At 40.5% G+C, this 12,532-nt stretch overlaps 1 protein-coding gene across 7 annotated transcripts in view; it reads left to right on the top strand.

Moving 5' to 3' along the window:
- NTRK2 (neurotrophic tyrosine kinase, receptor, type 2) overlaps positions 1 to 12,532 on the top strand; it is a 314,665-nt gene that overhangs the window by 55,798 nt on the left and 246,335 nt on the right. For all 7 annotated transcript variants that reach the window (XM_005868270.2, XM_005868271.2, XM_014541246.1 and 4 more), the window contains exons 9-10: positions 6,691 to 6,726; positions 9,610 to 9,710. In XM_005868270.2, coding sequence (XP_005868332.1) covers positions 6,691 to 6,726; positions 9,610 to 9,710 — 137 coding nt within the window. The remainder of the gene's footprint in view (positions 1 to 6,690; positions 6,727 to 9,609; positions 9,711 to 12,532) is intronic.

Below are 12,532 nucleotides of genomic sequence, written 5' to 3'. Positions count from 1 at the left end.
CTGGGATCATAGTGGAGTGGGTTTGCATGTCCACACAAAGCCAGGAGAATTAACATGACAGCACTGCTATCCTCAGTGTGTGTCCCTCTTCAGCTCAGAACCAAGATTTTTATGGGATGGTTACCTGCCTTAGGAATTCATTCTCTATTTGGAGCTAGATGATGAAGCATATTGGAAGAAATTAAAACAGAAATAAAAACAAAAAGTCCCTAAAACAGAAATGGGTGAGCATGGAAGAGAACAGACTGGTTGGAAGTAGTTACATTCCTGATGGCCTTGACTTTCGAGTGGCATGGAAATACTGGACATAGTGCCCCACAGAACCTTGGGGAAGCCACTGGGAGAACTGGTCAGGCATCCATACTGACTCCTCTTGGATACCAATAGTAATAATGATAAAAATATAGAATAATTGGTGCACTGAGATGCATTTTAATTGGGTTTGGCAAGAAGTAGGATGAATTTAATGCATGGCTTAAGGAGGCTTGGGAGAGTGAATTAAAAAGTAGAAAGAGTAGTGCAGGCACATGTAGAAAGCGTGGAGCTATCTGAGAATTCTCCTAAGATTCTGCTGGATCCTATTTAGCTTACAGGCCAAAAATAAGCCTGTCTGAGGTGAAATTGATCCACTATGTGGCTGTCATTGGAATTCAATCCCCCATATAGAAAAATCCTCTTCATGACATGAAAGTGTGTGTGTGTAGGCTACGTGGAGGTTAGAACTGGTGAGGGTGTCTTTTAAGTAGAATTTTAAACAAAAATTAATGGCATGATGCTTGTGAATGTCATGAGAGAGAATCCTGAAGACTTTGCTAGTATCTTCTAATCAGCACACCTTTCCAAGGTCAGATAGCTCTATGAACCTGAACACATTGATTGTTTAAGAGTACATTTTTCTATGGAAATCATTACCTGAGTGACTAAACATTTAGACTTGGAACAAACCTAGCCAGGGCACTAGTCGATAAAATACCTTGGTTTGAAGCTTCCCATTCTTTAGGCAGTACATAAAGAGTGTCTCTATGGCCCACTCATTCAGGAAGAATGTCACAGCTCAAGAATGCTCATTCACACACGCAGTGGGAGTTAGTGACTTATGCTTCCTAATTCGGGAGCTGTTGTTTCCTATGCAAAATTTGCGTCAGGAACAAACTATAAATACTGGAAGAGTTTTCCCCACAGCTTCTTCTTCGTGCTGTTTTATCAAGAGATTCATGACGTCTGGATGAACTAGAGCACTTAGAATTACCCTCAAACTGGCAGATTTAGATCTGGTGTACTGAGGCCAAAGAATGTAGAGAAAGGAAATTCCTCCAAATGTATAGCATTGAGAAAATAACCCCTCCCTCCCTGTCACTTGCCCCTCAGGCCATTTGTCAGTTCCCATTTCTTGTCCTGGGAGTGAAAGGAAAGTTCTACCTGCCTTTCTGCCTTAAATAACTGTGAAGTCTGATTTGGCCATAAACCCATACTAATCATGATAATTAAGATTTATACTTAAATAGCTCTTTATGTCTCAAGAGTACTAATGTTAATTAATTATGCTTCCCGAAACTCCCAAGGACTTGCCAGAGCCAATGCTATTATCCACTCCCGTCATGGGGAAGACTCCTTTGTACAGGAAAAGTGAGCAGACTCGCTCCCCATGCTGCCTACATTCATGGCTCAGCCAGAAATGAAACCCAGACATCTGAACCCCCAATGTTTTTGGGCCCTGAGTTCAGCCTGCCATTCAGAAAGGAAAGAGGAGATGGATCTGGAATCAAAAGTCGAACCACTATGAGCTAGAAAACACTGTTGACAAAGGCCAGTTCATTTGAGAAGACCAGGCCTTTTGCTATGGCTTTATCATATAGAATTCTTTGAAATACTTTTCAAGATCACACTAAAGAGAATCTCAAAATAGATTTGAAAGAAAAGTCTTTTCTTTTTCTTTCTCTCTCTTTTTATTTTTTTTAGGGCATTAGAGAGAGACTAAAAGCTTAAAGGAGGGAAACAGATGTGTTTTCTGGCCTCCACCATTATTTTTATCTTTGCAACAGAATGGAAAGGGAACCCTACTGTCAGGCTACCTATCTTCCCACAAATTTCTTTATTCCTACGAATGTTTTTTTCTTTTAACTGTACAGTCTTACAGTTAAAAGTCATAAAGATTTACCCATGAAGATTTACATAAAGTTATAAGATTTACTCATGAGCAATAACTGAGATTAGAAGATGGAAATTAAAAAATCCTCATTTAAGTCATTTAGCATCAAATGAATTTCTTTATTCCTACGAATGGGGTTGCGACCCCTTTGGGGGTCGAACGACCCTTCCACAGGGGTTGCCTAATACCATCGGGAAAACACATATATAATTACATATTGTTTTTGTGATTAATCACTATGCTTTAATTATGTTCAATTTGTAACAATGAAATTGGGGGTCACCACAACATGAGGAACTGTTAAAGGGTCGAGGCATTAGGAAGGTTGAGAACTACTGAGTTAAGAGGATGATGAGGTGCTCTGGTTTGATATTATTTGGGGGGGATGGGAAGGTGATTTTATGGACAATGTTTAGAAGCCTAAATGCCCCACAGGTCCTCTCTTGGGGGTGCAGACATTGCAGGTTTAATACCGAGCTTGTTGGGAGTGCATGTGCGACTGTGATACAGTCTCCATTGTTCTTTTCCCAGGAGTGCTTCAGGCTGAACTCCGGCCCTGTTAGTCTTCCTCCTGTAGTTCTAGGCAACATGTCTTAGGTAAGAACCTAAGTGCAAGTGAGTGTAGCACCTGGAGTCGCTCAACAAATCCTTCAGAAAGTAGAACTTGAACATCAGACAGGCAAACGTTCCTGCTTGGCGCGCATATTCTTTGGGTTGGAAAACAGTTGTAGCTTCTGCCTGTGAGTGAGCTGTGGAGGGAGAATGTGGTCTGCAGCTTGTTTGGAATGCCGGTGGGATGGAATGGTGTTCCTAGATTCCCATATTCTATTCCAGAGATTCCCAACAAGAAGCTTTCCGGCTTGATGCCACCTCCTGCTGCCTAGATTTGAGATTTCTTATGCAATGAGAGCTACTAGGATAGGATTCAAGGAAGCCTAACCCTTCTCAAATCCCCACTGCAGGTGCATAACTCAAGTCCGATGTTGCTCATTCATCTTTCATTCATTCTCTTTCTGTTGGCTTTTCCACCTTGCCTCAGTCACCTTTTAGTCCCACATATCACCAACAGGGGTTTCTATGGTTAGCATATAACAACATGTGATGGACATATTTAAACTAAATAAAAGAAACCAGGTAGAAATTAGCCTTAAAAATGGCAGGATATTTTCAGAATTTGACCATTGCCTGAGTCAAAGAGGAAAGTGGTGATTGTTTCCTGTGTCTGCATTTAAAGTGATGTTAATAACCACCTCGCTATGGGAATGTAAACATTCTGGGAGGTTCGCTTGACTAAGCAATTGCCAGAAGCAAAATCCTATCCTTGATGAGCTGGGGTCAGCTGGAGTAATGTGACCCTTCTTCTGCATAAATGCTAGGTCTGGGCACCCTCCATGTGCCAGGCCTCTCAAACCTTTGTACCTGGAGAGGCATTTCTTTACTGTGACAAGTAGGTCCTCATCAGACACAGTACAGTATGCTAGGGAGGGAAAATAAAGCAACAAAAAAACCCCATCATTGTTCCTCCCACATTGTCTCTCTGTGAGTTTCATAATCTTGCACTAAATTTGGCTATTCCTGAGGACAAAAGTAAAGTGACAGCACATCTCATACATCTAGGATGATGAAGTCAGAAAAATGTGCTTTCCAGAAATTTTAGACATCACCCGATGGATTGCGGTTAAACTTGGTAGGAAAGGCATGCAGCGATAGGCGTCAGAAGTCTGGACAATAGCCTGTTACAGGTTATAGGCTAACTTGTGTACTTTTGATCCCACCCCCAAATCCCACTTTTCTGTAACCTGACGTTTGCTCCATTGGATTGATTCGATGTTTTGGGTTTCCCGGGGAGCTTTGTGTGAGGAATGTGTTTGGGTGCTCCCTTTCTGTGATGAGGCTGATGGCACCTGTCAGTCATTTCCCCTGAGGCCCTTAGATAAATCTGCTTCAAATCCTCATGATGTCTTTTGACTTTCTTATGGAATTATACCTGTAAGAGTGGGTGGTGACTGGGTGGGGGGTCTCTGAAGGCATGAGAACAGGTCAGGTGACCAGTAGTCCCAGTTTTAGCACTAGTAGCCCTATGCCCAGGGAAAGCCCTCATTCCTGGACAAACTGCAAGGATTTGCCTGGAACCATCCCAGTTTTAAAACTTTGAGTCCAATGTCTCAGGAATCCCCTTGGTCTCTGGCAATCTGGGATGGTGAGTCACCCTAGTACAAAAGGAGGTTCTCATATTTATATCCAAATACTTAAAAATATAAATCAAATTAATGAGTTGTTAAGTAAAATAGGTGATATCCTCCTCCAAACATGCTTGTAATGATCTGGAAGGCTGGGTTTGAAGATCAGATTGTCAGACTCTCAGAGTTCTGTGCTAGAACATAGTGGTTTTGGGAGAGGTGGTCCCTGTCCAGGGCCCCTGTCCCGTGCCTCCAACTATTCACAAGGCGTATATGAGATGTAATGAGTGAGCATGTGGACACCCCAGCCCATCTATCTTGGCTCAGTCCTCACTCCTCCCTTGGGTCTTGGGTCACAGGGTGCTCATACTGATGGTGTGGCCACCCGTGTGTTTGGGGCCTGTGCGGAGGGAATTCTAGTTTGTGGGCACCTGGAGTGAGGTCTAGAAGTGAAGAGTGGACTCTGGTGGGCAGGTCCCCTTGCAGATCCAATATACCCTGTTCAAGGAGTAGGGGACCAGAGTGGGGTTCTTTAAAGTAATAGATTACTGCCGAAACCGGTTTGGCTCAGTGGATAGAGCGTCGGCCTGCGGACTGAAAGGTCCCAGGTTCGATTCCGGGACCAGAGTGGGGTTCTTTAAAGTAATAGATTACTGAGAAGTTCGAAGAATGATTTGCTGACTTGGGGTTATAGGACCTTTCCTTCAGCAGGAGTAGGAAATTCTCACAGTGAGGGGACACCATTTGGTCCATGAAGTTTGCAAAGGGAAAGGACTTCAGCAGATGGGTGTGTGCCTGGTGAATGAAGTTGCCAGGGCTGCCGCTGGGATTGCCTGTTGCTTTATTCACTGAATTACCTCTCAAAGTGCAGGGTAGTTTCAAGGCCCTTCTCTGGAATGCCACATCAGGTACAAATAATTCTGACAGTACATATGGACATATTGCACTCAAAACTTAGAAATGGTATTTGGGATAATAAAACTCAAAATACCACTGAAAATTCCTGGAATCAATAATTTTGCATGAATTGACACAGGGCCATCTCAAATCCTGCACAGGTATGCACTGCATAATTTCAGACGGTGCCTTTCACATAGACTAGGCCGAATAGTGCCCCCTAGAGTTGTACAAAGTGTGGACTGCATGGCAGTACATAACATCCCTGAATCAAAGTGCACAATCATCTACTTAATTTTTCTCTTGCTAAAATGGATGTTCTTCTAGTTGAACTGTGTTAAAAAATTTAATTTAAACAGGGCCACTTTTATTTGTTTCTTCATTTAGGCTAACCTTAATTATTCACTAGGGAGTACATGAACAGAAAATTGGCTCATTTCACTTTATTTTAAATAATATTTTTCTGCTAAAGCTTCAAAAGAGATATGAGAACTAAGTAAGCTTTATGATTTACAAGTTTTACTTTTTCACATGATAAGTGAAGACTAAAAGCATAGGAAGTAGCTTTGGAAATTCATTTAATAATCACTTAAATGTTATATCAAAGTATAAGTTTATTTCCAAGTAGGCTTTCATCTAGAGGCCCAGTAAGTTCTGAATGGAAAGTAGGAAATATTTTTGTCACCAGTTCTTGTTGACAGTGACTTTTACAAAATGTTTTTGTAAATTCTCATAGGAATATTTTAAAACAATATTCTGATCATCTCAGTGAATACAGTCATTCAAAAAATTAAGTGGGTATACTTTTGTACTTCTCTTTGACATATTAATTTATAATCTCACACATAAACTATTTCAATAGAGAAAGTACATTTATTTTTGTGTGTGTGTGTTGTGTCAGGGCAAAAACAATAAAAAGGGGGAAGTTCTTATTCAGCCTTGGCAACCTCCTGAAGACCAAGCAGTGAACAAAGCAATTTTGTTCAAATTGCTTTAGATATTGTTATATAGGCCGATTAATAATGTATTCACAAATGCAAATGGACCTGCCAAAGGCATAGTTTGAAAGGAACCCCCAAATCAACCTAGAATCACAACAGTGGTACAGAAATGGTTTGTCTTTGGAATACAAATTGCAATTAAAATAGCCAACTATATAATAGAAACAGTAAAAAAAAAAATTGGTCTTAAGTCATTAATTGCTGAAGTTTTTCCAGCTAAAATGATTTGTGATTTCTCTTGATTTTTTTTTCTTTTTTAGAGGGGTGGAGGTTGTGGGCCTGGGAGGGGAGCAGAGTTAACATAAAGTAAACAGAATTTCAGGTTTTATTTACCTGTCCTATAAAACAATTTATTCAGTCATAAAATCTTCAATAAATATTTGGCTCATTTAGTGGGAATAAGTTAGTATTTTTTAAACTCTGAATGCATACTTACAATTCTTTGCTTTGTTTTGTTTTTTAGGTGCAGACCCAAATTATCCCGACGTAATTTATGAAGGTAGCTATCACATTGTCTTTATTTTGTATTTTTTCAAAATGTCTAGCATGAAATAAATCAGCTAACAGAAAACCTTTAAGTGCAGTTAAATATACATTTCAGGTAATACATAGGCCAAAATAATACTTCTAATAAAATTGTTCTCTCTCTATATATTTATCCTCACCCAAGGACATGCTTAGAGAGAGGAAGGGAGAGAGAGAGAGGGAGAGAGAGAGTGAAACATTATCATTGCTTCTTGTATGTATAGGATTAAATCTGCAACCCAGGCATGTGCCTTGACCAGGAATCGAACCGACAACCCTTTTGTGCACAGGATGACACTAAACCAAATGAGCCATTCCGGCCTGGCAAAATCATTCAATATTGATGACCATTTTCCCTTGATATTTACAGTGCCTGTAAATAGCATTTTCTCTCTCATGCTCTATTCTTGGAAGTAGTAAATCCATTCTGCTGCAACAATTTGTTTCCATAATTGGGAACTAATTGCCTGTTTAAAAGCCATGGCTACCAAGAAAACAGCGGTGTATCGGTTTCTAGTTATGACAGTAAACCCAATTCAAAATTACATTTCTTATATAATAAGGAAGTTTGGCTCATAGACAGGCTCCTCAAAGGTAGGGCATGTTTTAGGGTGGATTAAACCAGCAGCTTAATCATGTCATCAGGGACCAAGTTTTTTTCATCTCTACCCCTCCTCTGCCCATTGTTCTGCCTTCACCAATGCCTACCCCCCCCCCCAACTCTAGTGCATTATTAGCTGAGGCCAACAAAGGGGCTATGGTTGTTCACATTGATTTGAGAAAAGGGAGAGTTTCTGAAAGGGTTCCAGAAGAAAGGTAATTTTCCCAGAAACCTCCATCTGATCCTCCTTGTACTGGATTCAAGACCCAGTTGGGTCATGAACCATTTTTGCCTCCCTGACTGATAAGCAGGATGGATTACCCCTTGACTAACTAGAACCACCCCTGGAGTTTAGATTAGTTTCCCTGGAGGATGTGCTTGAACCCCTTGAATAAAATAGGGTTCTTTTAGGAATGTGGGAGGGGGAAACCTAAAGGCACACTATATTAACTTTTAACCAAACATCTCATCTGTACTTTGCCATTTTAGTCAAATGCCAAGGAAGTTTTGCTAGGTATGAAAATCCATCTTTCACAGATTTTCAAACCACCTTCATGACCAGGAGGCCTCTGTTTGGGGAAGTGCAGGCTAAATTTTAAGACTTGGCTTGAAGTTTGAGATTGAGTCAAAGTTAGACTGATTAAAATATTATATTTATACATTTATTTTATAAAATATTTTTCTTTAATTTTTTGTTTTTATATACACACTGACATTTTTTTTCTAGACATGATTCTGTAAGCTAATTTTAACTAGGAGATTATATTTTCTTTACCTGCTTTATACATGTTAAGCTACAATTCCTTCATGCTCTGGTTTGGATGATTTTGTGCATGTGATTTGTTTATTTTTGTTTTTATTTATCTTGATATGGTTTAAAGGAAGAGTATCTCAAATTGTATCACAGAGAAATATGTTTTCATTGTGATTTAACATTTTAAAATTATGCTTTGGACTCCTTTCCAGTAATTTCAAGACTTAATGTCATCTTTCCATTGGCCTCAGATAGCACTTTGTCTTTGGGTCAAAATGTCATGATATTAAACTATAGATACTTTAATGATTTAGTTTTTCCATGAGTGGCTGGGTATGATATGAAGAGGTAAAAATAAGCAAGTAAATGATATCTCTTAGTGTTTGAAATTGAATTTTAATACATTCAAAATGGAAATGGTGAGGATATAGTTTTGCAGTCAAAAACAAAACAGCAGGCAGATAGAAAATAGATGCTTTTTCTGTTACTTTCATTCAAATTCAAAGGAACACTGCTAATAAAAATATAATTTAAATTGGTTACCCCAAGGCTTGCATAGAAATTCTACCAAGAGAGTTTAGCTGGGGCTGACTTAATGAGGTTGTTTATTCAGGATGCAAATTGAAGGCACCATATCTACTTAGAAAAAAAAATACAAAATATTTATACAGAACATTGTCTGCATTATGTTTACCAAATTTTCTGACTTTTATATGCAATATTGCTAATAAAACTTTGGCTCACACAAAAAAATCAGTCATTAATTTTCTAAAATTGATTCAGAAGATGGCAACCACGTTTGAGACATGTTGATGTGATATTGCATCCTTACAATTCTAAAGATTGTGTTGGCACAACTCCCTGTCTATTAATTCTGAAACGGAAATATTAATGATTCATAACTCTTCAAAAAAGTTCATGTGTGTGCCTAAGTTCCCTATCAGTTTGATTTCACATTTCATCTCTAGTGGCTGCTTCTTACCCAAATAGGATGCATCTGCCTTAGAATCAGTGCTGCTGATTTCCAGTCTGGTTCAGGTCTAGGCTCTGTTACCTTCTTGCCAGTTGACCTTAGACTAGTCAATGAACATTTTTCATTTGCAAAACTGACAGTTAGACTTGGTCTTTAAAGACTCTTCCAGGTCTACAAATCTGTGACTCATAGATGATTCTATTTTGTATTTATGTCAAGTGCTTAATCAGAAAAGGCACACTAGTATAAATTTATGTGCAAAGAAACACCCTAAACGAGGTTTAGAATTTGACCACCAAAACAAGGATGCAGAGATCTGAGTTGAGTATGAAGCTGGCGGTGCGCAGTCCCAGTGCTGCAATGGATTTAACCCAGCAGCCGGGTCCTGTTCCTCCCCAGCCAGGCTGTCAGTGGTTTGGAATCTTTTGATCTGTCTGGTTTTGTTTTGGGTCATACTGTGGCTTCGTGTTTATTGATAGCTTAATGACAACTTCACTATTCTGTCTCTTTCCCTTTTCTCCAATTTAAGATTATGGGACTGCAGCGAATGACATCGGGGACACCACGAACAGAAGTAACGAGATTCCTTCCACAGATGTTGCTGACAAAGCCGGGCGGGAGCATCTCTCGGTGAGTGGGCTCGATAGTTGTTTCCTAGGCTGGTTCTGAGCATTTTGGATGCTTCCTGTTGGAGGTAGCTAGCAGATTGTCTTTATTTTGAATGTTTTAAAAATGTTTGTCTGAAATGAAATACATCAAATAAAAGAAGACTTTTGGAGTTGCTTCAAGGCAAGTCCTTCAACAAGACCTTTTTTATTGTTCACATGTAAACAGGGCATTGACGTTTGGAGGGATTAATAGAAAGGTTTAAGAGAAGTGATAAAGGTAGCCCCCAACTTATTGCTAGTGGTTCCTGTTTTAAATATCTGTCCTTTAAAAAGTTATTACTAGAAGAGCAAGAAAGCAGCTTTCTTGTACAGGCACGTATATAATTATTTCTGTCTTCCACACCTCCACACTGATCTTCTTAAATATTTTAATAAAAGTTTCAGTGCCTACCACATGTAAGGATATATATGTGGTCCGTCTTTTGTTTTTTTGTTTTTTTGAGCTTAAAGTTCAGGCAGTGGCCTGAGATGTGAATCCTAGCACCTCACACAAATAGAGGCGGAGCTATGTGGTGCGAGAAATAGAAGTAGAGGGGCTGGCACTCTGTTCCTTCCTGCTGGGAGAGCCAGGAGACTTTGAGGACAGGTGGCATTCTCCATGGCCGGTGCAGGATGCCTGGGATTTGGACATAGAGGAACAGAAGGGAAGGGATTTGGGGGTGTGAACAGGAGCCTGCAGACTGGAAAACAGTGGTGATTGGAAGGTAAGGCAGGTGAAGGGTGGCAGTTGGAGGCAAGGTTGGAGAAGTTGGCTGTGCCAGGTGATGAGGATTTGAAACACAGTGCCAGGTGGTTAGATTTATTGCACAGTGAGGAGGCAGTGAAAGGGGCTTGTGAGAGTCCCAAGGTCACAGGGCTCCAGGGTTCTGGGCCGAGGTGATCTGTCAGCTGCTCAGGTAAAAACCCAGCAAATTTCCTCCATTTCCCCCTTTTCTTCACTTGTTGTGTGAACCCAGTTGCACGTCCTGTGAACTCTGCATCCTTATAAACTCCAAATATCTCCCCATGTCCACTGCCACAGCTGCAGGCTAACTCGGGGGAAGGGGTGGCAAACTAAGGCCTGCGGGCCAGCTCCTGGCTGAGTACCTGTTTCTGTGAGGTCTGCAGGCTAAGAATAGTTTCTATATTTTTAAGTGGTTTGAAAAAAATCAAAAGAAGGAAGATTTATAACATGAAAATTTTATGAAATTCAAATATCTGTTCATAAATAAAGTTTGCTTGGAAAGTGGTCATGTCCATTTGCATATTGTCTGTGGCCACTTTTGTGCTGTGCTAGAATGCCAGGTGTAGTTGTAGGCCTGCAAAGCTGGAAATGTTTACTGTTTGGCCCTTTACAGAGAGAGTTTGCCACCATCGCTCATTCCTAGGTGACTGCCATGCCTTCTACCTTCTCACTCTCCCACTCTTGTCATCTTCCTGTCTCCACACAGCAACCTGAGTGACCTTTGAAAAGCACAGAGGTCACTCATTCTCAGAGTCTTCCCAATACATTGTAAAAAAACTTACGTTATAAAAGCCCAAATCCTCACAGTGGCTAACATGGCCTCTACATACCTTGCTGGTCTCTGTCTTTCTGACTTCATCTCACACATCTCCTCACTGCTTACCACCTGCCTTTAAAATTTTTTTTTTTATGGATTTCAGAGAGGGAGAAAGAGAGAGATATAGAAACATCAATGATGAGAGAGAATCATTGATCGGCTACCTTCTGCACACTCCACACTGGGGATCTAGGCCTCAACCCAGGCATATGCCCTGACCAGGAATTGAACCGTGACCTCCTGGTTCATGGGTGGATGCTCAACCACTGAGCAACACCAGCTGGGCACCACCTGTCTTTTAAAAATAATCTCTTGCATGCTCCAGGTTTGCTCTTGTCTCACAGCCTTAACATTTGCTGTCCCCTCTATAAAGCATGCATTTCCCGAAAATCACCACATGGCTTTATCTAGGGTGGCCAGCAGGCAGCCATGTCCCTATGTCAGGGGTCCTCAAACTACGGCCCGCGGGCCACATGCAAATACAAATATTGTATTTGTTCCCGTTTTGTTTTTTTACTTCAAAATAAGATATGTGCAGTGTGCACAGGAATTTGTTCATAGTTTTTTTTTAAACTATAGTCCGGCCCTCCAACGGTCTGAGGGACAGTGAACTGCCCCCCTGTTTAAAAAGTTTGAGGACCCCTGCCCTATGTAGTTATTATTGTCTGTAATTACCTTGCTTGCTTATTTGTTTGCTTGTTTATGTCTTTTCCCTTTCACCAGATTCTTTAGTAAGATTCTCAGTAGGCAACATGGTCAGTATTTTTCATAGCTGTATTCCTAATCACTAGAATAATTCCTGGTACCAAGAAGGTACTCAATGAAAATTAGGCTGATTAGATTCATGTGAATACTATAGACTGGGTTGCCAATCAGAGAGATTGGAAGTGGGGTGATAAGTTAGGGGTCTGGTACGGTAATACAAAGATAGTGTGATGTGTATTTAAACCAGGGCTATGGCAGAGAGAATGGGAGGCTCAAAATATGCACACCCAGTCTATGGAGACACACACGCGTGCGCACACACACGCACACACACATTTCCACTGATGACTCTATGCATTACATTGAAACAGCAGGACAAATGCTGTGATCAGTCAACTGTAGAATGCTTTCAACTTCTGCCTTGTGCAATCATTTCAGTTTTTATTCTAGCTCCCAACCACTTCATGTTTTTGATTTGAGAAAATTGTTTGTGTCCATAGGAGTTTGAGAGTATGTGTTAAGCCCACAGGTGTGTAGG

Source organism: Myotis brandtii, unplaced genomic scaffold (genome assembly GCF_000412655.1).
Source record: "Myotis brandtii unplaced genomic scaffold, ASM41265v1 scaffold266, whole genome shotgun sequence".
NCBI classification, from domain to species: domain Eukaryota; kingdom Metazoa; phylum Chordata; class Mammalia; order Chiroptera; family Vespertilionidae; genus Myotis; species Myotis brandtii.
This window is presented reverse-complemented; position numbering and strand designations above follow the sequence as displayed.